Source organism: Pelodiscus sinensis, chromosome 26 (genome assembly GCF_049634645.1).
Source record: "Pelodiscus sinensis isolate JC-2024 chromosome 26, ASM4963464v1, whole genome shotgun sequence".
Taxonomy (NCBI): Eukaryota; Metazoa; Chordata; order Testudines; family Trionychidae; genus Pelodiscus; species Pelodiscus sinensis.
Genome location: NC_134736.1, coordinates 8,357,435 through 8,384,700, shown reverse-complemented (window position 1 = coordinate 8,384,700; position 27,266 = coordinate 8,357,435). Strand labels below are relative to the sequence as shown.

Sequence of the window (27,266 nt, the reverse complement as noted above, 5' to 3'; positions counted from 1 at the left end):
GTTGGCCTCTGGCATTTTACCTTCATGGATCCCCTGAACCTGTCCTGGTACAATGACGACATTGGCAACAGGAACTGGAGCAAGCCTCTCAATGGGTCCGATGGAGACCAGAAGCCACACTACAACTACTATGCCATACTTCTCACCCTCCTGATCTTTGTCATCGTCTTCGGCAACGTCTTGGTGTGCATGGCGGTGTCCAGGGAGAAAGCCCTTCAGACCACCACGAACTACCTGATCGTGAGCCTGGCTGTGGCAGATCTCTTGGTGGCGACGCTGGTGATGCCCTGGGTAGTCTACCTGGAGGTAGGTGGCATTGTGTTGTAGTGGATCCTCTGCCAGACAAATATTCCTGGTGCCTCTATCCAGAGAGTGGCAGAGCAGCGGCTTAGACATTGGCTATTGAAAGTGTGGCTCTGCTCGGAATAACAACGGCCTCACAGTCATTTCAAGAAAGAAATGTGCTCGTTTTGCTAGCTGCCAGCCCTGTCTCACTCAGCATCCCTCAGGCTTTGTTTAGGTCACGTTATGGAAGTCACAGAATCAAGGATTTCCAGAGAGCTCCATGCAGGCCCACCCATGGAGAGGGAGGAGCGGTTGCCCTAGAGCCTGTCAATTCAAAAGGCCCCAGAGCGCTCCGCTGCTATCGCTACCGCTCATGGTGCACTCCAGGCGGCTGAGAGCTGGCAAGGAGTCAGGGGGACACGGCGCTGCATGGTCCAGGCAGCACTGAGGGCTGGCTGCCCCCATATGATTCTGGGATGCATTAACAGGCATGTTGTAAGAACTCTACTCTACTCTGTGCCAATTAGGCCTCAACTAGAGTATTGTGTCCAGTTCTGGGCACCGCATTTCAGGAAAAATGTAGACAAATTGGAGAAGGTACAGAGAACTGCAACAAAAATGATTAAAGGTCTAGAAAACATGGCCTATGAGGGAAGACTGAAAGAATTGGGTGTGTTTAGCCTGGAAAAGAGATGACTGAGAGGGGACATGGTAGCAGCTTTCAAGTTCCTAACAACATGGTACAAGGAGGGGGGAGAAAAATTGTTCTCCTTAACCTCTAATGGTAAGACAAGAAGCAATGGGCTTAAACTGCAGGTTTAGGTTGGACATTAGGAAAACATTTTTAACTGTCAGGATGGTTAAACACTGGAATAAGTTGCCGAGGGAGGTTGTGGAATCTCCATCACTGGAGCTATTTAAGAGCCGGCTCGATAGACATCTATCAGGAGTGGTCTAGATGGTGCTGGGTCCTGCTGTGAGGACAGGGGACTGGACTTGATGACCTCTCGAGGTCCCTTCCGGTTCTAGTGTTCTGTGATTATGTGTGACCTTTTTCAGAAGAGCTTAAATAGGACGGTCCTTAATATCTATATAGAGCAATTATGCTTCTGTGGAAACTGAGTGGAAGAGGTCTGAGGGAAACCCTAACAGACTAACCTTGAGTGTGACATGTATTTTCCAAGATACAGGAGGCCCCCTACTTGCAACATGATCAGTTACGGGGGGAAGCATTGCAAGTCGGGGGTGTTGTAACTTGAACTTTCATTTACCCATCATAAATGTGGGCCAAGGATGTATGTCGGGGGTTTCTGGCCCCTTCCGCACTTCCAGAATGGTTGTAAGTGTGGGGGGTTGGAACTTGGGTGGTCGCAAGTCATGGACCTCCTGCACACAGCCATGTGCAATGCACAATGAAGACCAAGAATGGGGCCTTAACACTTCATTGGTGGTGTGCAAATAAAGTACAGAGTACCGACCACACACAATAGGACCACAGCATATTTCTTAAGAACCTCAGCAGTAGAGAAAATGTGCAATCGTATGTGCAAAATTTAAATGCAGAGCTACTGTGTCATAATATATAAGAGAAACAGAATCAGAAGTGAGCTACTTGTCACATTACAGTAGTTAGAATGTCACTTGGGTATAAAGGAATTTTGTGCCTCTGCACGCAGAGCTGAGTTTGAGTGGCACTGTGTTTTGTGAAAGTGGAATATTCCAAATCTGCCAAGCATTTAGCTGACATCAAATGATCCTTGAAATTGTAAATAGCTAGAAAGAGCGAAGTGCAATGTGTGGGAAAGGATAATAGAAGGTACAAGGCCCTTGTTCTTCAGATTTTTAGAAAACTTGTGGGTGCACAAGAGAGAGACAGAAACAAAAGAAAAAATGTTACTTTCTTTGGAGACTAGTGGATTCAGGAAATAGGATACTAAGCAGAGAACAATCTCAAGTTTTATGTACTGCCTAAGTGGTACTGAAGTTGTATTTGGGCCTCGTGTTAGCTTTCTACACAAGGATGAGTTGCCTCCACAATGCCTAAAGTACTGAGTTAAGTTCTATTCTTGTTGCCAAAAAGTTTATTACTGTCTGATGACTGTGACCTGTGTGACATGAGCTTTGAGGAGTCTTAATCCAATTCTTTATAGATAGTGTCCCAGGGTATGTCTACACTACCCCACTAGTTCGAACTAGCGGGGTAATGTAGGCATACCGCACTTCCAAATGAAGCCCGGGATTTGAATTTCCCGGGCTTCATTTGCATAAGCTGGGCGCCGCCATTTTTAAATCCCAGCTAGTTCGAACCCCGTGCCGCGTGTAGCCGCGCAGTACGGGGTTCGAACTAGCCGGGATTTAAAAATGGCGGCGCCCGGCTTATGGAAATGAAGCCCGGGAAATTCAAATCCCGGGCTTCATTTGCAAGTGCGGTATGCCTACATTACTCCGCTAGTTCGAACTAGTGGGGTAGTGTAGACATACCCCAAGTCCTCCTCAAAATCATTACTAAGGGTATGTCTACACTAAAAAGTTTTTTCAGGAAAATGGCCATTTTTTCGAAAAAACTTCAATTTGTCCACACTGCAATCGCGTTATTTCGAAAGAAAATCAAAAGAACGGGGGGGGGGGGGGGAGCGGTTCCAACACTGGTTCCTCTTTCTATGAGAAAGAAGCCTTTTTGCAAAAGAGCTCTTTTGGAAAAAGGTGTGTGTGTGGATGGGTAAAGGGAGTTCTTTCGCAAGAAGAGGAAAGAGGAAAAAGCACAGGTGCCCTGGTGGCCATTCCACCCATAGTAATCACAGCTTACATGTGAGATAGCGTCCATTCAGTCTGGATGCTATCTGTCAAAAAAGCAGATCACTTTTTCGATGCACTTTAGCAGTGTGGATGCTCTCTTTTGGAAGAAGTTTTTTGGGAAGATCTCTTCCTGAAAAACTTCCTCTGAAAGAAGCCTGCAGTCTAGACACAGCCTAATTGCCCTCTACTTGGCAACTCTCAGGAGAAGCCAAGGATAGAATAAGCCAGGAAGACTGAACATCCGTGTTTTTATCATGCACCCATTTGAATTTCTGTGGTCTCTGGTTGCATAGAGAAGTTCAGTTCAATTCAGGTTGAATCACAGTAGGGGAAAGGAAAGGAAAGGTGCTTATTACCCTGGGCTGTAGTCACTAAATAAGTAGCAGACATCAAGAACTGTCAATATGGCACGATTCACCCATGCTAAATTAATCTAAGAAGAAAAATAAGTAAAATGACATTTTCGTCAATGTTCTTTCTTTTAGATGGGCCTGTAATTGGGGAGGAAGAATTTTTCTCTTTTTCCCCAGAGAACGCCACACATACAAAATTACAAAGTGAAAGTTTAACGGAAAATCAAAACAAGCAAGAAGTCAAGGCTCCAAGCCACACAAGCAAGCGAATGCGTGCTTACCTTTGAACACCTGAATTGGTCCACTGAAGTCCTTCAAACTATTCCCGTGTTTAAAGTTAAGTACTCTGCTGGCTCCAGGGTGCTCCAGTAGTTTAGTTCCGCACTTTACAACGGTGACACAGACATAATTACTGCCAAGAATCCTGAATACACTCAGGCGGCACATGAAAAGCCCTTTGCTGAGACCTCTGTCTGATCTATGTTGCACAGCAGGGTCCCTGATTTTAGATTTACTCACTGCCGAGTTATTGGACTTTTATCTAGTCTACAGTCCTGAAGTCAATTGGAAGTATTTACATAAAGCATCCCCACTAGGAGTCTAGAAGGGAAGAGGAGTTTGCTTTAGTTCAAAAGACAAATGGTTGCCACTTCACTAATAGCTGGCTGGGGTTGCTCAGTATTTGAATCCTTAGGGTTCAGATTGTGCCCTGAGTAAGGGGTGCTCCCTGTGCTTTCGCCTTGCTATCGGAAGGAGTAGCTCTTAGCTGCTAGTATATGCCATCCCCGCACAGTGCTTGCTTGCTTCTGTGCACTAGGGAGGTGAAAGTTTAACTTGTTAACCCTTAATGGGTGAGGCTTACTGGTTAACATTAACTAGTGGGGCTGGAGCAGCTCCTCACCTGCCACGGACAAGGGTTGCTCTGGTCGTCTAGGGCAGCTCCTGTCCACGGCGGATCCAGGTGCCCCACAGGCAGGGGCTGTTCTGGAGTCAGCCACAGGCAGGGGCTGCTCTGCAGCAGCCTGTGCCTGCCGTGGGGCAGCCCCTCTTTTAATAGTTAACCCATTAAACAATATGTTTAACCACTTACATCTTACATTTTTACATCTCTACTGTGCATTCAGACCAGAAACACTGATAAAAGCAGTGTTGTAAGCTAGGTACTAACTTCCCTTTAATCCCCTCCACGACTAGTTAGTCCAAGTCACAATCCAGTGCTTTGAGATCATGAGATGAGAGATTAGGGATGTTAACTTATAAGCATACCTGGCTTACCAGTATGCTTAACGGTTAACCGGCTAATCAGCTCTTGCTCATTAGCTTTGTTGGTAGCCAGCCACGTTGAGCTGGAGCAGCCTTAGCCATGGCTGGGACACACCCATTGTGATACCCCCATGGCTGCAGCCACAGCAGGGTCAAGCATTGAAACCTAGGTTGAAATGGTTAACTGGTTGACGTAGTGTGGGTACCTTGCTGGTTGCTAGGCTTGGGTTGTGAGTGACCTCCACTGGCTGCTGGCTGCAGCACGGCCCAGCAGGGCAGGGGATGAGTCATTATGCAAGGGGGCTAAGAACCTGTCTGACCAGTTATCTCCCAGGGAGTGGAACAATAGGAAGAAGGGGAGTGGAGCCCTGGCTGGGGGTAGGGCTGGGAGTGAGTGAGTTAGGTTTCTGGCTGGTATCATGGAGGAAGCAGCCTAGGCAACGGGCTGGGATTAAGGGGCCCAGGCTCCCCCATCTCAAGGGGGGCTGAGGCATCCTAGGCCTGCCTTGTAACCAGATTATATCTGTGCTGTGCTGTATCCTGGAGAAGCAATAAACTCCCTCTATTCTACTGGATGGGGGAGTCTGTCCATGCCATTACGGGGGGTGCAGGAGACGGGAAAACCCCAACGCGCCGTCTCACTGGTTAAGCGCTATCATTTGTAATTGAATGCTATATTAACGACTAGCGGGTGAGGCCCGTCAACCAGGCAAAGTCATTTTGCGTAGATTATAGGAAAGTTCAAGGCATTAAACATATGTAATAGAATTGTTTATTACTGTGTTTGCAAAAGGGAGGTAAAAGAACAGTTTTAAATTTGTAGGATTTCAACTTCAATCATTATTCATTTTATTGAATGATTGCCATATGTAGTAAATTTGAATCAGAAGCTCGTAAAGCTTCCATTATTCTTTCCGTAACTAATTTGAATTATTTGTGATTTGTTATAGTAAAAATTTTCTTCGCACTAAAATGACAGTTGAATAGGCCACTTGATTTTAAGTTTGTTGGCAAATATTTTCTATGAACTCTAATAATTTTCTATGGTGCTTAACTGCTACCATCTGCATAGTCCCAGTTACTTCAAAGGCTTTATCCTGCAAGGTGCTGATTGCTCTACTGCCAGTCCTACAAACCAGTTAATCACATGCTTAACTTTAAGCAGGTGGGTAGTCAGAGGGAACATGTGCGCACTTAAAATTAAGCATGTGTTCAAGTACTTCACCTGATCCAGTACATGGCTGCTTTTGGGATCAAGCCTTAACTGCTCCCAAGACTCAAGTTCAACTTGTGCTCTCATGCATCAGAGCCTGCAAGATTTGCTTACAGGAGTAATTGATTATTAAAACAATTGATTTAAATTGTGGAATGACTTGCTTTTTTTCCTAACAATTTCAGATGCCCTGTATGTCTCCAGCAAAGCCTTGTCACACTTAGTATCTAATATTAAGGACAAGCCCATTGCCCCTTCATAACTGTTTGAAACTCTTGTCACATTTATGCATTGATGTTAATTGTGCCCACAGGTTCGGCTGTGTGGGTTCTGGTTAACTACAGAAATCAACTTTCACACATTGCAAGAGGGGAGGGGAGAGGGGAAGAAGATATTTGACTGTACATTAGGAAAAATGAAAACCCCAGATCAGCAGGATGCAGAATCATTAATGAAGATTAATTCACACTTTACGTCACGCAGCTTAAATTGCTCGCCAGGAGGCAGCCATGAGATTGCTGTGGGGACTTTTTTTCTGCAATTAGTAGAGAGAAAAATCTTATCACAGTCATGAAATGTAGAACTGGAACAGCCCTCCACAGTCACCCAGCTCATCCCCACCAGTATCAGGACCTTTCTTTGCAGAACATCTATTAGTGGTCGGTCATCAACTGCTATAAAGCTAGAGGCACATGGAGGGGATTCCACTGAGGTTCCTCATATACGATGAGCTAGTGGGGACATTCCCAGCTCCAGTACACATACCCCACTCATGTTAGTCTCATCCGAGCTGGTGGGCTACCATGAGGAGTGCAGCCGCGGTGGTCTGGGCAGTGATAGCAAGAGTGAGCCGTCCCAAGTACAAACTCGCTCCCATCCTGGGGGTACTTACTCAAGGCTGCCAGCCTCTGTTGCCATTGCCACTGCTGATTTTAGCATGCTGGCTCATCTGAGCACTAGTGCAAGTATCACAGTGATAGCTTGTAGGGTAGACATAGCCAGAGTCATCAATACAATTAAAACCAAACTGGAGCAGTTACCAATGCCTGGGACTACATACCACCTGTGCCCTGTTTTGGGTATGCAGGACAACCACCTGGGCAGAATTCCTTACTTTTCCCTTACATACAATATCTATAGAATGCCAAGTGACAGGACCCCTAGCAAGGGGCTTACCAGCTACGTCTCCACTGCAGGGTTCTTGTGCAAGAAGCCTTTTGCGCAAGAGTTTTTGCACAAAAATGTCTTGCACAAGAGCACGCCCACACCTCAAAGCACATTGCAAAACTGATGTGCTTTTGTACAAGTCGGCGTCCACACTGCATGGATGCTTTTGCACAAGGAAGCTCTGATTGCCATTAACAGAAGGACCATCAGAGCACCTGTGCTTTTTCCCATAGGGGTTTCTTGCACATGAAACCCCTGCAGAGTGTCCACACTTGCATTTTTTGCATAAGAACTCTTGTGCAAAAAGGAGTTAAGTCTCGTAAAAGAAGGCTTACTTACACTGGCAAAAGCCCTCTGTTCTACCATTTTACTGCCAATGTACTTGCGCAAAAGCGCATTAGAGGTGTGGACGCTCCACAGGTTTTTGCGCAAAAATGGCTGGTTTTGCACAAAAACCTTGCAGTGTAGATGTAGCCACCGAGATTTAGCACTGACTTAGGGCATGCCAACACTGGCACCTTTTGTCACCAACAACTTTTGGCAACAAAAGAGTAAGAGCTTTTCACTGCAATGCAACTTTTGTCAGCGAAAACACCCAGTTTTGGTGACAAAAAATTTCCACCCCTGTGTGAAATTTTTGTCTTTTCCCATGGAATCATAGAGCTGGAAGAGACCTTAGGAGATCATCAAGTCCTGCCCCCTGCCCAAGGCAGGACCAATCCCAATTAAATCAACCCAGCCAGGATGTCAAGCAGAGACTTAAAAACCTCTAGGGACAGAGATTCCACCACTTCCCTAGGTAACCCATTCCAGTGCTTCACCATGCTCCTAGTGATAGTTTTTCCTAATATCCAACCTAGACCTCCCCCACTGTAACTTGAGACCATTGCTCCTTGTTCTGCCATCCATCACTACTGTGAAAAGCCTCTCTCCATCCTCTTTGGAACCTCACTTCAGGAAGTTGAAGGCTGCTATCAAATCCCCTCTCACTCTTTTCTTCTTCACACTAAACAAACCCAAATCCCTCAGCCTCTCCTCATAGGTCCTATGCTCCAGCCCCCTAATCATTTTGGTTGCCCTCCACTGGGCCCTCTCCACTGCGTCCACATCCTTCCTGTAGTTGGGGGCCCAGAACTGGACACAGTACTACAGATGTGGCCTCACCAGAGCCGAATAAAGAGGAATAATCACTTCTCCAGATCTGCTGGCAATGCTCCTCTTAATACATCCTGATATGCCATTAGCCTTCTTGGCTACAAGGGCTCACTGTTGACTCATATCCAGCTTCTCGTCCACTGTAATCTCCAGGTCCTTTTCTGCAGAACTGCTATTTAGCCATTCGGACCCCAGCCTGTAACAATGCTTGGGATTCTTCTGGCCCAAGTGCAGGACTCTACACTTGTCCTTGTTGAACCTCATCAGATTTCTTTTGGCCCAATCCTCCAATTTGTCTCGGTCACTCTGGACCCTATCCCTGCCCTCCAGTGTACCTACCTCTCCCCCTAGCTTAGTGTCATCTGCAAACTTGCTGAGGGTGCAATCCATCCCTGCATCCAGGTCATTAATAAAGATGTTGAACAAAACCGGTCCTGGAACCGATCCTTGGGGCACTCCGCTAGAAACCAACTGCCAAGCTGACATCGAGCCATTGATGTCCCACTAGGCCCAACCTTCTAGCCGGCTTTCTTTCCATCTTACAGTCCATTTGACCAATCCATATTCCCTTAACTTGCTGGCAAGAATATTGTGGGAGACCATATCAAAAGCCTTGCTAAAGTCACGGTATATCACATCCACTGACTTTCCCATATCCACAGAGCCAGTTACCTCATCATAGAAGCTAATAATATTGGTCAGACATGACTTGACCTTTGTGAATCCATGCTGACTATTCCTGATCACTTTCCCGTATTCCAAGTGCCTCAAAATGGATTCCTTGAGGATCCCCTCCATGATTTTTCCAGGGACTGAGGTAAGACTGACCAATCTATAGTTCCCTGGATCGTCCTTCTTCCTTTTTTTAAAAATGGGCACTACATTTGCCTTTTTCCAATCATCTGGGATCTCTCCCGATTTCCATGACTTTTCAAAGATAATGACCAAAGGCTCCGCAATGACATTTCCCCGGTAAGCCAATATGGTCTCCTGCCATATTAGCTTCTCTTGCTGTACATCGGGATGGTTTATTCCTGTGCCTTCAATAAGGCTTCTTTAAAATACTGCCAGCTCTCCTGGACTCCTTTCCCCTTCATGTTAGAATCCCAAGGGATTCTGCCCATCAGGTCTCTGAGGGAGTCAAAGTCTGCTTTTCTGAACACCAGGGTGTGTATTTTACTACTATCTTTTCTTCCTTCGGTCAGGATCCTGAAATCCATCATCTCATGATCACAGCTTCCCAGGTTGTCACCCACCTCTACTTCCCCTATTAGTTCCTCCCTGTTTGTGAGCAGCAGGTCAATCAGCGCATGGCTCCTGGTCGGATCCTTCAGCACTTGTACCAAGAAATTATCCTCAACATTCTCCAAAAACTTCCTGGATTGTTTATGTACCAACAAATTTGATTAGAAGTCAACAGCTTCCAGTTGTCAGTCACAGCACACACACCGTGGGGGGCGGAGGGAGGAGCGAAAAAAACCCACCTCTTTTTATTGTGTACAAAGAGCCAGTGTGGACTCTGCTGTTTGTTTAGTTGAGAGAACTGGCTTCTGCCAGTATCCCAAAATGCCTTTTCTGATGGCTCTGGTCAGTGTTTTGTGACCTCTGCTGCCTTGCAGGCATGCACCCCTTCCCTTTCAAAGCTCCAGGAAGCATCTGACAGCTGAGTGAGCTGCTCTATTTGGAGAAGAAACAAAGAGCAAATCATTGAAATGCTTCTGTTCTGCTCTGCTAGGAACACAGCAGCAGGCAGACTGCTGCTGCAAGGAGAGGGCTGGAGAGACTGTAGTGCAGTTTTGATATTCCTCTGTATGGAGAGCTCCCAGAGCTCTGAAGAAATCCCAAGAAGCGCAGGGATCCATTCTGCCTTCCCCCAACACTGCCCTGTGGGATGCTTCTCCACATTGCTTTGCTCTATCTGTCGACAGGGTGCTAATAATGTGGCCATGAAGTACTGACAATAAGAGGCAGAAAAAGTGGTTTGACCAGTTTTCAACTTTTGTCTCTCGACAGCCCTTTTGTCATCAAACCTTCCCAGTTTAGACAGAGCCTTAGCATTGCATCTTTCTAACAAGCCACATGAAAGAGACTTGCTTACTGGTAGAGAAAGCTACTGTATTCTTCCTCCTCTTCCCCTACGCTCAGTCCCCTACGCCCCAACCAATTCAGTGTGCTATTGATTTGCCAGTGGGATTTCTTACTGTTGGACAGAGCCCATGCTGCTGAAGGAGTTGATTAAACTCAGATGACCTCAGGAAGCACAAATGAGACTTTGGATCTACCTCCTGAGTCGAACAGCTTTGGTCTGGCCCGCTTATTTCCCACTGGATATGCATTAACACCCCCGGATGGATTTCAACCCAATGCCTGCAGGATCCTGAGTTAACACAGCATAATCTCTTCTATTTAAATAGCATCTCAGTTCAGCTCTAAGGCAGCGAACAAACAGGAGAGAGGAGAACATGTTCCGTAAGGGAGGGCTTTTCCCTTTGAGGCTCTTGGGAGAAATATTTTGTAAGAGCAAGTCTGAAGCATGTTGAAACTTTCTGGAGAGGGCATTCCATGCCTCCACGAGGCATGGTTTGGCCAGAGTCAGAGCAACACTTATGGTACTCAAAATAGAGTCCTGTCCTTCCCTCTTTGTCATAGTGTAAACACAGCCTATTGACCATCATATGCAAATTTGACCATTTCCCTTGGCCTGAACAAAGACTTGAACTGGATAACATAGTATAAAATCAGCTTTCCTTACATTCAACAGCCCATTGACATCAAAAGCTAAATATGGGACAGTTCCGGCCCACTCAATTAGCCTTATTAACACCGGGACTATGGTTGACATATTTTTTTCTCTCCCTCTCCCTTCTTATTCTGAGGGGCCCCCTTTTCCTCCATTCATAGAAACATAGATCTGGAAGAGACCTCAGGAGGTCATCAAGTCCAGCCCCAAGGCAGGACCAATCCCAACCATTCAAGCGCATCTCATCTGAAGAAGTGGGTTTTGCCCATGAAAGCTCATGATTTTTTATATATATACACACACATGTATATTTTTGTTAGTCTCTAAGGATATGTCTACACTAACCCCCAGTTCAAACTAGGGAGGCTAATGTAGGCATTTGAAGTTGCAAATCAAGCCCGGGATTTAAATATCCTGCACTGGCTTTTCATCTTCCCGGCCAGTCGTAATTTTTTGAAATTTACGAGTCCAGTCTAACTGTCCGCGTCTACACGCAGCAGGGACCTGGTAGTTCGAAATAAAGCCCTAAATGGAACTACCTATTAAACCAGTCTTGATTGATTTGCAACTTCGAATGCCTACATTAGCCTCCCTAGTTCAAACTAGGGGGGTAGTGTAGACGTACCCTAAGGTGCCACAGGACTACTAGTTTTTATAGCCTAACTTGGATACTCATGGAAGGTTTCAGCTAGCCTCCAGCAGAGTTCAGGAAGGGATCCCTCCATCCAAAGTGTATTCTGGGAGGCTCTTTTAATCTCCTTCCTCTGAAGCAACAAGAATGGCCATGATGAGAGGTGGGACGTTGGATGGGGAAGGCCAAGATTCTGCAGTGGCATGGAGCACTCTCTCTCTCATGGATTTGGCTGGTCAGTTCTTGCTCACCTGCTCTGGGACTAACTCATCACCATGAGTGGGGCCGGGAAGGAATCCATGCCCCCCCCAGGTGAGATTGGCAGTGTCCTGGGTTCACCTCCCTCTGCAGCATGTGGGAGCAAGTCACATGCCATGATTACCAAGGTAAATCTCACTTCATTTCCCTGCCATTGCAGGGGGCCTCCGGAAGTGGCTCACTTCAGACCCTCCTGTGGCACAGGACAGTCTATTCCCTTGTGTCTGTGATACTCTGGTCTAATTTTGGTTCAGGGAGGTGCTGATGGTAGGTGCTATCCAGGAGATCGGATTTGATTTTCAGGTGGTACCTGCCGGCCTTAAGCTCTGGGATTCTAGGACTCTGTGAGGAAGCAGAGAGGGGGATGCAAGTTAAGTTGGGAAAAATGAAAGTGAGCATCCACAGAGTAGGTGAAAAGCCCAGCTGGCTTTTGCACTGGTGGCTAAGATTGAGCAGGGTTTCCCCCAGAACTAGCGAAGTCTCTGATAATGCCCAGTGCTTTTTACTCCATGGAAGTTCTGAATCAATTCTGCTGGCCCCGAGTCAAGGAAGAGGGAAACTGCACAAGAAGGGGTTTTCCAGAACACTAGCTTCCTTTCCTTTGTAGTATTAACTGACGGTTGGCCATAGCCTCAAAGTCGGGGATGTGAAAGTGACGAGGGATGTGAAAGTGTAACCATGTAAATGATTAACCGATGAGCCGGAGCTCATTGGTTAACATTCATGGTTACACACAGGCTCCTGGTACATGTACAGGGAGCTGTCTTAACAGCTGGCTCCCTGGGAGCCATATGCTTCTGATACAGAGGCAATAGCATGGGTGGCAGGCAACAGCTGGTACGCATGGGGAGCTGGTTCTGCACATGCAGCAGCTTCTGGGGAGCTGACTGCCTCCCAAGTGTAACTGCTGAAATTTTCACTAATTACCTGGTTACTTAATTACGTGCATTTTAACATCCCTAATCCGGAGTCAAACTTTTCTATTTAGAAATGCCAATTTGGGGGTATTTGGTCCAGACCCATCATTGTTATAAGTATTTGAATAACTTAATGGTGTAACTTCCACCTCTCATAGGACTGGTCTTCCAAGCTGCAACAGGTACAGAGTTTCCATCTGCTTCCTTGTGTGATGCAAAAGGCAAGTCTGAAAAATTGGCTTTAGGGTTGACTGCCCAGTGATCCTTGTGCAATGTGGGTGTTATGCTCCCTCTCGGCGTGAATGGAAAATCCAGCACTTTGCACTTTCTTTGCACAGGATTAATTGACAATTCAAAGTGGATGGCAGTGGTGAATCAGACTCTGATTCTTTCCCACATTCAGATATTCTCCAGTTTGTTCTGGTATTCTGACCCTATTTACTGTCAGTCCAAAGACACCCAATGCATTGTCCATCTGCCTTACAGGTTGTTTGCAGGTGGATATGCAGGGTTCTTTGGTGACTCCTCTCTGAAGTTACAAGTCCTTTCTGTTTCCCAGCATTCCTGGCTTCATGGGATAGATGGATTCTAAGAAGTGCAATGCTTGGTAGAGAAGGTGGAGGTGGAGAAAGGTTGCTGACAGCTTTGCTGAATCTGGATAGTTTTCAAAAAAGTGCTATCTAATTCCTAATTCTCCTCAGTTGATAGGATCAGTGCTGATGTTACAGGACAGATCTAGGGTTTGCATTCTAATAGATCAGGTTGCTGCAGGGAGCTTCAATGCATGAGCATCTGGAAACTTGAATCTGAGTTGGTATTCTTATGGCAAGAAAAGATAGGTGAAAAGATACAGCCAGGATGACAGCTCCCTACCTCACAGAGGAAATGAGATCAAATCTACTGAGAACTGAGAGGCCCTCAGATATTACAATGATCAAGAGCCAAATGAAGGCTTAGAATAACAAGAGTTGTACCAAAAAAAATCTCACATAAAAAAGGGGAAAATGGCATTTTTAATGTATGTGAAGGAAAAAATGCTTTTCACTGGCATTGCACTGTTATCCATACAAACCAGGGCTGAAGTGGAAACTTTTTTTCCCTCACAAGGCTTCTAATCAGCACTCTAGTCTGTGTCGTGGGAGCATGCGGGGTGTTTTCTTGGTCATCTGAAACGTAGGAGATAAAACTCAAACTTGGTGTTCACTGGATGGTGCAAATTTGTTCTGAACTGTGTAGTGATTTGAAGCACATTAAACACAACTACGCTACCTGTGCATCAAGAAGATAAAAGTAGATGGGACCCAGGATCTCTTCCTGCCACAGGGTGTCAAAAAAATAACAAGATAGTCTCAGGTTCATGCATTCAATAACAGCTGATTGTAAGGTCTTAATTGAAACTTTTTTTCCTGAAGGAAAATGTTATTTTCATCTCAGCTGAAATGTTCAAAAAAGTGTCAATTTTAATAAAATTTCACTTAGAACCAAATTGTTCCAATAATGTCCAAAAATCCCATTTTGACTTTTTTTTTTGGAAAAAAAATGTTTTTTAAAAGGGGAAAAAAAGGATAAAATGACCTTTTGTGTATCAAAATTCATTATGTTTTATATTTCTTAAATTGTGTAAAAGTTTTGAAAGATTGAAATTGGAATGAAATGACATTTTATCAACATGAAATATTTCCATTCACATGAAACTATTTTTAAGGCATTTTTTCCCCTGGAATTTTTTTTAAAGGTTTTGTTCCATTTTGAAATGGAAGAATTTGGATTTGCTGAACTTATAGAAAATGGAAACTCTTGTCCTGTATCACTTGACATTCAAGACAAGCAGCAATGCACTTTCTGCAGAGCTTTCAGATCCTACAGAGGATTCAGCTGCTGTGTGCCCTGTATTTCATTACAGAGCAGTTTAATAATAACTGAGTCTGTTGGGAAAATATCAAGATTGTATTTTCCCTCCCAATCCCTATTTGTATCGATCCCCAGCAATGAGACAGTCTCACTCACTGCTGTATATCATGTGTACTTAGACCTGACAAGAAAACTTTAAAGAACAAGAGAATCATCCTTGCAGCTGCTAAACTCCGGAGAAGCCTCAAAAATAAATAAATGAATAAATTAGGACGTGAGGTGGGAGTGAGTGGCTGTTTCGGCTGCATTTGAGCACTGAGCAGCTGGTTGTTTAAGGGAGAAAAAAGATAAAATGGACGGGGTGGAGGGTGGGGGGGAAGAAAAGCCAGACAAGAGAAGCCATAATTCACTTGGGAACGGTACTGAGCAGAAAAAACTCATTGAGGGTCAAGAAGCCTCATATTATCACCCTTGTTAATTAATGTTTGCACAGCACTGTGGAATGTAAAACATTGTGCATGTGCTGAGCCTCATTAACGTGACCACGGGCAGGCTGTGATTGTAGTTAGAGCCCTAGGGATTAGTTTGCGCTGCTCTACTCCAGGTCCACAACACTCCTCTTTTAAATGGAAGCTCATTCTGTGAGCATAGGTGGTGAGTTACATGGGCCCATGGTGCCCAGGCACCAGGAATACTTCTGGCTTGGGAGCCTGGCTCCACCATATTTGGGAGCCAGTTCTCACCCCCAGCCTCTATCTGCTGCCCCCACATGATCCCCCCGGTGTGTTTCCTGGCCCTGCCTGCCGGTCCATGCGAAATCGCGCCCCCTGGCCCACCAGCTGCCCCGCCATGATTTAAGCTGCCACTGCCACCAGCAATGAATCAGGGCTAGAGCAGCTTCTTGCTGCTAAATTCATGCGGCTACTGGCTCATTCCCGCAGCCCCAGGATACATGTGTGTCTCCACAGGCTAACCACGCTCTGAGTGCCCCTGCGGCCAATGGGAAGCTGCAGGGACGGTGCCCGTGGGCAGCAGTGCAGGGAGACTGCCTAGCCCCGCAGCCTCGGTACCCCAAGTAAGCGCCTCACTTCTCGCCCTCTCTCCCACGTCCCCTCGTGCTCCTCATTCTCTCCCACAGCCTGGACCCCCTCCCCCACCTTCTCCCATCCACAAACTCCCCCCACGCCCAATTCAGCCCCCAAACTCCCTTCCAAAGCCTGTACCCTTCACCCCCTCCTGTACTCCCACAGCCTGACCTAGCCCAGAGCCCAACCCCTGACACCTCTGGCATCCAAACTCCTTCCAGGAGCCCGCACCCTGCACCCCTATCACCTACCCCAGCCAGAGCCTGCACCCAGCCCCCAAACTCCTCCAAGAACCTTAGGTAGGTGGGGGGGGGGGATATTTGGAGGGAGAAGGGTGCAGGTTCTGGGCACCATCAAAATTTCTGCAAACCTGCCACCCCTGTCTGTGAGATCTCATCATTTCCAGCTTGGGGCTGGGAATTTCTTTCCCACCCTTTTCGACTGGAAGCACCAAGCAGAGCTGATATAAGACAGGCTATCACTTCTTTCTATGAGCTCATGGATACAAGGCTCCTTCTGGGAACCTGTGTTTAATAAATCTAGAGAGGAGAGTGAAATCAGGCCTTTGTGGATGACTGCAGCTGAGATTTGTGGCTGACACCACAGCCCCTCTGCCGCCTTCTAAACCACGTGACTAACCCTAATGCACTGGGATCTTCCACTGCTTTTCCTGTATGCACAGGGACTGAATGTTTCTCTGATAGCAGAACAGGGACACACACACACACACACACACAACTGCTGGGAATCCTCAGAGGCGCTTATGACCAATGGAAAAAAAGGCGCCGATGGTTTAAGGCTGCCAAAGAAGCAGATCCTAATGTCTGCATTTACACCGATGCAGCTCTCTCAAATGGGACTCGCAGCCCCATCCCATCTCAGAGTCTGGGGAGACATTAGGAAAATCCTGGAGCTCAGGATGTGGAGCTCAAACAAAGGACATTAGAGCCCAAGAGCCCAGAGCCAAAGAATGAGCAGAGGCACCTGATCAGATAGAACCGCCTCTGCAGTAGACGTGGCTTCCGATACTCGGATGCTATGATTTTCAGTGCCACCAAGGGGATCCAATGCCTAATTCCCATTAAAAATAATGCTGTATCTCAGCCTTGATTAGAGGATGTACCAGCGTGCATGGGATGGACAGCGACTGGATCAAGGATACAAGAACAGATATTCCTCTCCAAACTGTCTTCATTCAGTACAAATAACTATCCTCAGCTGCTGCCCTATTGGACCATTGTAGCCAGGATAACTTAGAACAGCCTTCAAGTGGCTCAGGGTGCGGAGAACAGAGACTTAGCATGACCCTCCTGACTCCAGGTGCATGAAGTGTAAGCTCTGACTACAGATTATTATTTTCATGGAAGAAAATCAGACTTTTTGGAGAGGGCTCTCGCCTCCCTGCAGCCCTCTGACATCTCCAAAAAGTTACATCTCAACTTTTCATATTGAATCGGGACAGGAACAAAATGCCAAAATACTGGACGTTCCATTTTCCATTCAGCTCTTACAGAAGCATTTACCCCAACTCCCCATACTATAGAAGTTCTCCAACCCATACACAGCCACACTCTTCACGACACTAATCTTACAGCATCCTCAAGCAACTCCAATTAGTTTAGTTTTGATTGCGAGAAGCTGATTGCAGCTCTGAGTTCTACACAAATGGCAAAGTTTTGCCTTTGGGCAAATTCTAATCAAGCCAAATTATTTATATGGCTGTGCCCTTTAAATGCTTTTTTTTAAATGAATGTTTATGTATGGTCTATCATTCAGCCTTTACTGAAGCCTCTCTCCCTCCTCCACTTCATATTGCCTACAATTATGGCTTAGAAAGGAGAAATCACGCTGAAGAATAGCTATCTTATTCATTCCCATTCCAAATGCAGTAAGACTTATTTATTTATAATAGAGGGAAAAGTGCTTTTCTATTTGCATGCTCGATACAATAGTTGCACTACTCGTCATTAAACTTAATTGCTAAATTTGGTTTTAGTAAGAAGAGAAAAGATGAGAGCAGAGCTACTAGTAATGGGAATATTATAATTAGTCCTCTATCTTTGGTATGTTACACAATGCGTCAGATTTTTTTTGGGTTATGAATTTAATCCATCTTCATTCATAAGAATATGTAACGTGAATTATTGCTTCTATTTTTATATATGCAGAAACAATAGGCTTCTCTCGCGCTATTTCTGTTACTGTGCTTTGTTGAGCATAATTTGAAAAAAAATCCTTTGAAAATATTCACATTTTCCTATGCATTCATTATGATGGAGGTTTCTTGTAACATTTTAATGCACCAGTTAAGACCTTGCATAAGAACGTCTACAGTGAACCAGACCAGTGTTTCTCAACCAGTGGTATGAGTACGCTTTAAGGTACTTGAGAGAAGTCTGGGGCGGGGGTAGAGGAGGGGTACATCAACACAATTGAAATTTGGAGAAAACTGAATTTTTGTGTTTTTTACAGCGCTTTATTATTTTTGTACTTTTTACACCCAAAAATTTCATCGCTCACCTGGCTACGATTAAGTTGTTTAAACAAATGTGTTGCAATGGTAGAAAAAAATGTTGTGTGTCTGAAAACTATAGGTACTGGGAGTACTTATAATTGTTTTTTAAAAGGGGTACTTTATAAAAAAGGTTGAGAAACACGGGGTCAGACCAATGGTTCATCTAGCCTAGTATCCTGTCTCTGACAGTGGCCAATGCCAGGTGCTTCAGGGAGAATGACGAGAATAGAAAATCGAGTTGCCTGTCCTCTGTCATCCACTCCCAGCTTCTGGCAATCAGAAGCTAGGGACACTCAGAGCATGGTGTAACATACCTGATCATCTTGGCTAAGATCTACAGATGGGCCTATCCTCCATTAACTTATCAAATTATTTTTTAAGCCTGGTATTGTTTTGGCCTTCATCGCCTAACTGAGTCAACTCACTTAGACTATGTCTACAGTGCACAGTTATTTCGGAATAAGCTACTCTGGAATAGTTATTCTGAAATAGCTTATTTAAAAATTGCACGTCTGCACAGCAGGGAAGCCTCAAAATGAGTCCGAGGCAGGCTCCCCTAATGTGGACGTGCTATCTCGATTTAGATCCCCAGGAGGCATTGGGGAGGAATAAGTTAGAATGGCCCTGGTGAAGGGCTATTTTGAAATAGAAGAAGTGAAGCATCTACACAGACCCTACACTGAAATAAGTATTCTGGAGTAGGTGTTAGTCTTCATAGAATGAGGTTTACACAAGTCGGAATAAGCCTCCCGTTATTTTGAAATTACTTTGAAATATGCTATTGCTGTGTAGATGCTCGCATAATTATTTTGGAATAACGGCTGTTATTCTGAAATAACTTCACTGTGTAGACACACCCTGTGTAGATATCAATGGAAGTAGCAATTTTTTATATCTTGACTGAGTTTGGTCCTAGGTTTGCGTCTGTCATATGGGTTGCCTAATAGGGAACGGAGAGCAATAGAATGCAATTAAGAAAGGTAAAATCAGGCTTAATTTCAGGGGGAATGTCCTAAGAATGAGATCCCACTGGTAACATCTCAGTCTCCTAGTCAAACTCCATCACTTTTCAAATTAGACAGGACAAAGCATTGAAAGATTGAATTAACAAAAAATTCTGACACTGGCTCAGCAGGGTTTTGCCTGAATGTGACCTGAATCCCCCTCTAATTTCTACAGGCCAAAGCCTACTCTCATTTAAACCAGAACACCAGACTAACTTCACTGAAGTCAACAATATTACTCTCAGTGCTAAGAGCAGAACTGGCCCATAGACTGTGTGCATGAATGCCTTTACTTGTCCTGGCTGCGTGCATGAATGCCTTTTCCTCCCAATCCCTTCTCTCTTCTCCAAGGTGGTCGGCGAGTGGAGATTTAGCCGGATCCACTGTGACATCTTTGTCACCCTGGACGTGATGATGTGTACCGCCAGCATCCTCAACCTGTGTGCCATCAGCATTGACAGGTGAGATCTCCCTGGGGCAGGAGGAAGGTCCTGTTCAGCTCGGTGTGGCTGGCAGAAAGGTGATTTACACAAAATCTCTTTGTGTACATGCTTCTGCTCACATGGGTCATGATAACGGTGAGAAGGTGCAGTAGGCAGCATTGCTGCCCGCTTGTCAGAGGAAGGGCACTGAAAAGCACATCCAATGGGCTCCACCCTCAAACTTTCCCATGCAAGTTGCTGCACAGGTGAGACAGTGGGCTCATCCTGGATTGGACATCTGAGTTCCTTGAGGTGTCTTCGCGCGAAACCTGCCCCTGTGATCTCTTGGGAACAGTTTTCCAGGTTTACTAACTGCAAATGCGCAGGTGGCCTTTCAGCACCGGCAGGGAAATAACATGCCCGGTTTTTGTCTCCGTGCTGCATGCAGGTACACAGCTGTAGCAATGCCAATGCTTTATAACACCCGCTACAGCTCCAGGCGCAGAGTCACTGTCATGATCTCCGTGGTCTGGGTCCTGTCCTTTGCCATCTCCTGCCCACTTCTGTTCGGTCTCAACAACACAGGTGAGCATAGTGTCATCTTGCAGCTGGCTATTGTACGGGTTTTCATGCGCTCTTCTATCTTAGTGGGTCCCAGAGATGATTGTGTTACTGGGGAAGGGATTAACATGGGTGAATACTAAGAGATAAGAGTTAGGTTTGTGCACACCTTGCCAATCCAACAGCCCTCAATCTGTTACATCTCCCTCTATACCAGGCCTATATCCTCCAACAAATCAGGGTTGATGTTTGTTCTCAGGCTTCTGTAGAAGAAATGTGCAAAGCGCTCTTTCAGCACCCAAAAGGAAGAGAGAACCTTATGTCTTAAAATCTGCCCAGTGATGGGCACCTTACAAATAACCAGATTGCTCCATTTGCACCGCAGCGGAAGAGACATTCAGACTATTTAAGACATTCCTTAAATAGTAGCCGCTATTTAAGGAAACGGAATGGGCGATGGTTTGGGAACGACAGTGTCTTGCATGTACAGGTCACTACTCTGAGTTTGGGTTGGTCGCAGAGGGTCACTCGCCACTGCTAGACTCACCTCTTGGTGATCCGCTCGAAGGGAGCGTGTCTCCGCACAGGGGGTCATGAGAGCTCACTGCTGCAGTTGGGTGGTTAGCTAGAGAATTTCACTCTCCCAAGCCAGCCCTTATGCCTGTACCAACTGCCTGAGAAATAAACCTCTTTTCCCTTGGATTAAGGCTTGGCCTGAGGCAGAGGTCTCCAACCTTTTAAAGTGCAAGATCACTTTTCCAATTTAGGTCAATCCAGGATCTACCTCAAACCCAAATATCCTTGTGCCACCTCCTTCCAGACCCCTTCTCCAAAGCCCCGCCCTGCTCATTCTGTGCAGATGGGGGCACAGAGGCGGGGGGAAGGGAACACCCTAGCATCAATGCCTTCCCTCTGCTATCTCCCCCACCCTGAGCAGCAAACAGAAGCCCCCTGGGCTGGGCCAGGAGCAGCACAGCAGTGGGGGGGAAGGGCAGCTGACGTGCTCTAGCTCTAAGCCAAACTAGTCCGGATCCCCTGTCACGGTCTCCAAGATCTGCCACTAGATCCTGATCTACTGATTGGTGACCACTGCCCTGAGGTTTTCAAATGGGCCCAAGGGACTGAGATTCCCAGCTCTCATGGAGAATTGGGGCTATAAGTCATTGTGACGATCCCTCTCTTGGTTTGGAAATTATTTCTGGAGGAAGATGGGGGAGCAGCAGTTCCCATCCTCCAGGGGGGTTCCTGTCGTGAAAGAGAGAGAGAGAGAGAGAGAGAGAGAGAGAAATGCTGGTTCTAGTGCCTAACGGTTGGGACAATGCTCCTGCCATCTCTTGTGTCTTCCAGACAAGAATGAGTGTATCATTGCCAATCCTGCCTTTGTTGTGTATTCCTCTATCGTCTCCTTCTACGTCCCCTTCATTGTCACCCTGCTGGTATACGTACAGATTTACATAGTGCTCCGGAAACGCCGGAAGCGGGTCAACACCAAGCGCAACACCCACGGCCTGGACTCAGACACACAGGCCCCGCTGAAGGTAACCAGGCCCTGTCTGGCTTCTCCTAACCACCATCTTCTTTCCCTCCTGCTCCCATACACTCCCTAACGTTGCCCCCATTCCCTCCCAAATGATGCTGTTTGGTCTGGATGGAAAGGTGGACTGTGCGGATGGATATTGCATCTTATGACTTCGGGGAATCCCAGGGGAGGTCTAGGTTGGATAGTAGGAAAAACTATTTCACTAGGAGGGTAGGGAAGCACTGGAATGAGCTCCCTAGGGAGGGGGTGGAATCTCCATCCCTAGAGGTTTTTAAGTCTCGGCTTGACAAAGCCCTGGCTGGGTTGATTGAGTTGGGATTGGTCCTGCTTTAGGCAGGGGGCTGAACTTGATGACCTCCTGAAGTCTCTTCCAGCCCTGGGATCCTATGATTCTATCTCCAAACTCTCAGCATTTTGCTCAAAAGCCAGGTTCTAATCAAGCAGGGTGGTCTGGAGACAGAGAGATGGGGATGGAATGAGGAGCTACAAAGATCCTTAAAGTGCCTTTCTCATGGGGAGAAAAAAGTGGAGTCCCTGGGAACTACCATCATTCACTTCTTGGCATAACTTTCCAGACTCCTTACCGTCCTAGACACACTTTCTGCTCAGTGCCCTGTGTTTAAATCGCCACATCCCTTTTGCCAGCTCCCCTCCTAACTCCCATCAGCTTGTGTAACTTGTGTGCTGACCTTGCCCCCTTAGGACAAATGCACTCATCCAGAAGATGTGAAGCTCTGCACTGTCATTGTCAAGTCCAATGGGAGTTTCCCAATTAATAAGCGGAAAGTGGTAAGTGTCACAATGGACCGTCAGCTCTCCAGCACAAGCACGATCTCTCTTTGCCTCTGCCTGGTGCAAAATAAAATTAGGGTAGGTTTCCCTCCCCACCCTAAAAAAAGAAAAGTGTTGTGTAAAAGAAGGGAGCTGCTATGTAGTATCAATTTGGGATTTTTTCATTTGCCTTTTAGGTGATTTTTTATTTTAAAACGTGAATTTCTTTTGGCCTTTTCATGAAAACCTGAAACAAATGATTGGAAGCTGATCTTTCCCAGGGAAATTTCCGTTTTGTTTTGTTTCTTTGGTGGGGGCGGGAAGCCATCTTCCATTTCAATGTCCTTCTGATAGAAAAGCCAGTTCTAGATCTGAGGCTCTCCCCTTGGGTAAGCCTTATAAAATAAGGGAATGATTTAGCGGAAGCAAAGAACCACCGTGAGAGTCACAAACGCCAACGCCTTGCAAAATAATGTTCACAGAAAAGATATATAAAATAAGGGAACATCAGCAAAGAAATGAGCCTCTGTCCCATCACATCAACTGTCCCAAAGGCATGCTCCCTTCCCCAGACTATCTCTACAAAAGGAGGAGATGGGCAGTTCAGCTGAGGTTAATCCCTTTCTCATCGAGGCCCAATTATCACCCCTGCTCCCTTCATAGAAGACAGTATCACTTCTTTGCCCCAATTGCATATTCATCTACCTTTATGTTGGGGGGGGGGGGTTGATCTTTGTCCAGGAGGCAGTGAATCACATGGAGGAGATGGAGATGGAGATGGTCTCCAGTACCAGCCCCCCCGAGAAATCCAAACACAAATCTGCCCTGCTGAGTAACCACCAACTGGTCATGCCAGCCACTTCCAACCAGTGCGTGAATTCTACACTGGAGTTGCCCTTGGACAGCCCCACAAAAACAGAGAAGAATGGGCATGCCAAGGACAACCCAAAGACGGCCAAGGTCTTTGAGATCCAGTCCATGCCCAACGGCAAGACAAGGACTTCCCTCAAGGCCATTAGCAGGAGGAAACTCTCGCAGCAGAAGGAGAAGAAAGCCACCCAGATGCTAGCTATTGTGCTTGGTAAGAGCTCAGTTTGGCCTTCTTTATGGTCCATGGGCTGCCCAGGACTGGTCTTTTAATGGGAATGTCCACGGAGGACTATTTTGTTAGTCAGATAGGCATGCAGAAGTGCATTTGTTGGTAGAACACATGAGAAAACACGGGGAGGAGCTCAGTGGGTAATGCATGAAGGGAAGAAGTGTCAAATAAGGAGAAAGATGACGAGTGAAAGAGGGAGGTGAGGATACTTTAAAGTGGTCTCTGGAGACAGGGTGTCACATACCGAACGTGAAGTCCTTGTAGGTGTCCCTGACTAAGTTAGGAGAAGCGCCTATGTAACAAAGCAATATGCCGTCAGTAGCAAGGCCAGACATAAGAGGACAACCTCATCTAACACAGAGAGTTGCCCAATTTTGGGGAACCCTGGGTGCTGAGTGGCAATGGCTGGCATGGGGCTCGTGTGATTTATAATGCATCCCAATCACATCGTTAATTCGAACTAGGTAGGCAAATGAGGCGACCGGAGTTGCAAATGAAGCCCGGGATTTAAATATCCCGGGCTTTATTTGCATGTTCCTGTCTGGTTGCTGTTTTGAAATTTCACTAGCCCAAGCTCACTGCCACGCAGCTACACGCGGCAGTGACACGTTAATTCGAACTAAGTCCTTAGTTCGAATTAACTGTTGCTCCTCGTGGAATGTGGGACTAAGGACTAAGGACTTAGTTCGAATTAATGTGTCACTGCCGCATGTAGCCGCACAGCAGTGAGTTCGGACTAGTGAAATTTCAAAATGGCGAGCAGATGGGAACATGCAAATAAAGCCCGAGATATTTAAATCCCGGGCTTCATTTGCAACTCCGGTTGCCTCAATTGCCTACCTAGCTCGAATTAACGAGCTAGTGTAGACATACCCATAGTGCTTAGATACTTAAGGCCACAATTTTAAAAACAGGTTAGTAAAAGACAAGACCTACCCCTCTGCAAGAAGCAACTTTCTTTTGCCACCATAAGAGGATTATTTGTTGGCTTTCAGGGTATGTCTTCACATGTACCCTAGTTCAAACTAGGGATGCAAATGCAGGCATTCAAAATTACTAATGAAGCGGGGATTTATATATCCCACGCCTCATTAGCATGATCTCGCTGGCGTGCTAGTTTGAATCACAGCTGATTCGAACCAAGAAGTGCGCGCCGGGATGCGGTAGTTCAAACCAAAGCCCTTGGTTCGAAAATGAGGAGTAACGTTAGTTAAACCAAGGGCTTTGGTTCGAACTACCGTGTCCCAGCGCGCACTTCCTGGTTCGAATCAGCTGTGATTCGAACTAGCGTGCCAGCGTGATCATGCTAATGAGGCGTGGGATATTTAAATCCCCCCTTCATTAGCAATTTCGAATGCCTGCATTTGAATCCCTAGTTTGAACTAGGGTGCAAGTGTAGACATACCCTTAGAGTATGTCTAGACTACAGGCTTTTGTTGACAGAAGTTTTGTCACCAGCTACTGTCAACAAATCTTCTGTTGACAAAGAGCATCTAGACTACATCAAGTTCTGTCGACAAAGCAAGTCGCTTTGTCAACCTGACAGTGAAGATGCAAAGGACAGTGTAGATGCAATAACACCTTCTGTCAACAGAACTCTGTCTACAGAAGGAGTTATTCCTCGTAGAATTAGGTTTACAGACCTCGACAAAACTGCTGAGTTCTGTTGACGTTATGTCAACAGAACTCAGTGGCAGTGTAGATGCAGGTATAGTTTTGTCGACAAAAGTCCACTTTTGTCAACAAAACCCTGTAGTCTAGACACACCCCTAGATAATACTGAGCACCAGTGCAAATATTCCAGGGTTAAAGTGATAGCTCATGGCAATCAAACCGCCATTCTTTCCTTTTTTTCCCCCGCAGGTGTTTTCATCATCTGCTGGCTCCCATTTTTCATCACCCACATCCTGAACATGCATTGTGACTGTAACATCCCACCGGCCATGTACAGTGCCTTCACTTGGCTTGGGTATGTCAACAGCGCCGTCAACCCAATTATCTACACCACCTTCAATATTGAGTTCCGCAAGGCCTTCATGAAGATACTCCATTGCTGAATAAAGCCTGAGAGCAAGACAATGCCATGCACATGCCGCATACACACACACACAGGCGAGTAGGGAGTCATGAGGAGGCCTAGTGTTCTTATATAGGGCCCATGAGCCCATGGTGTTAAGACAGTGCCATGCCCACCCAGCCTTATAAGTGGAATGTAATGGGTGGCTTCAGGTGGGAGGCTCTCTCTTATTCTTAAGGTGACCTTTGGACTCAGAGACCTACCCAAAGGGCAGTTTTAAGAGCTACTCTCACACTGTGTGTTTGGAAAAAAAAAAAAAAACAAGCAAAAACAGACTCGCTCATTTCATACTTGCCTGTGGCCAGCTGACCTCCAGTGCATTAACTGTGGACATTAGCAGAGCCAGCGGTGGACAGTGATTGGTCACTGTGCCGGTTGCTCACGTGTGAACGTCATCGATAAAATTCTCACCAAAGACGCCAACATCTTTTCTGCTTCGCAATAGGAGCCCGACAGCCAGAGCTCACAGGATCTCCATGCAATGGCTTTGCCATCACCTCCAGCTGACCAGTCCAGTATCAAACTGTTGAAGCCTTTAGGCAAAGACTTAGAGAGGTGCCAACAAGACTAAGAAGGTTCTGCCATCCTACAAGATCCTTTATCTACAGACATACGGGTCCAGGGGAAGTGGATGCAGGAGGAGCAGGGAAACATGTGTCACATGCGGGGTTATAACACCAATGTAAATATGAATAAATAGGATGAATTGAACAGAAGCCCGAGCCAAAAAAAAACAAACATAAACAAACTAAATAAACAACACCTTGCCTTGCATGGTACGTGCTATGATTCAAAGGGTACCCATTGTCACCATTCATTTACTAGTACAACCGACATGTCCTCCTGCTAGGATTTTCACCTCCAAGTTGCAAGTTGTTGTACAAAGTTAGCGGCAGAGTGACAGTGTCGTTCATATAGCAGCACAAGGACACAGTGAAAGACAAGGCCCCTGGTACCATATCCATCCCTGGTGTAACTCCAGTGAAGTTATCCGAGTTAGGCTGCCAAGCAGAATCTGCCCCTTGTTATGTGGGTTTAAATCAACAGGGAGGGAAGCTACTCCTCATAGTCCGGCCTGGCTCCCCCTTCCCTTACAGCTCCGCAGGTTTGCAGGGAGAGAAAGCGGAGTTGGTAGCTGTATGTGTATATTAGCTTCAAAGTCTCAGGCACCACTCTTAAGGACAATAACTTCAGTATAAGCAAGATCATAAGCCACTGACTCACACTGATGTGTTGTAGTCGCTGTCACAAACAATCCCCTTGTCTTCAGAGGAACTACTCCTCAGAGTAACCATTCGCCACGGTGAGATAGGGGTGTCTGCAATCTGTGCTTTGTGGTTCTGGGAGGGAAAAGGTTCAGAAAGCATGTCTAGCTGGATGTGCTCCTGGGTTCAGTGTGGACTCTGGTCTGGAAAATGAGAGATTTTCCCCCTGTCTGTTTCCAGCACCACCACCACCACCACCACCCTCTGGTCTCTGTGCTTCATGGTTGGTTTAACCAACTGAGAAGCCAAATCCACAGTGTCATTTATTAATTGTACCCAGCTCACAATATATTTTGTA

General features: G+C 46.1%; 1 protein-coding gene across 1 annotated transcript; it reads left to right on the top strand.

Annotated features, from left to right (window-relative positions):
• Nucleotides 1–27,266, top strand: DRD2 (dopamine receptor D2). The gene is made up of 7 exons (XM_006111241.4): nucleotides 1–306; nucleotides 19,585–19,694; nucleotides 20,104–20,240; nucleotides 21,564–21,754; nucleotides 22,459–22,545; nucleotides 23,269–23,608; nucleotides 25,490–27,266. Exons 1-7 carry the CDS (start codon nucleotides 25–27, stop codon nucleotides 25,681–25,683), a joined length of 1,341 nt encoding a protein of 446 aa, XP_006111303.1. The 5' UTR covers nucleotides 1–24; the 3' UTR covers nucleotides 25,684–27,266.

What these genes read in the sequence shown, in the direction of transcription:
- DRD2 (XM_006111241.4), top strand. Translation starts at nt 25, where the DNA reads ATGGATCCCCTGAACCTGTCCTGGTACAATGACGACATTGGCAACAGG. An exon ending in CCTGGGTAGTCTACCTGGAG is followed by an intron (nt 307 to 19,584) that starts GTAGGTGGCATT and finishes CTCTTCTCCAAG; the next exon opens with GTGGTCGGCGAGTGGAGATT. An exon ending in GATGCTAGCTATTGTGCTTG is followed by an intron (nt 23,609 to 25,489) that starts GTAAGAGCTCAG and finishes TTTCCCCCGCAG; the next exon opens with GTGTTTTCATCATCTGCTGG.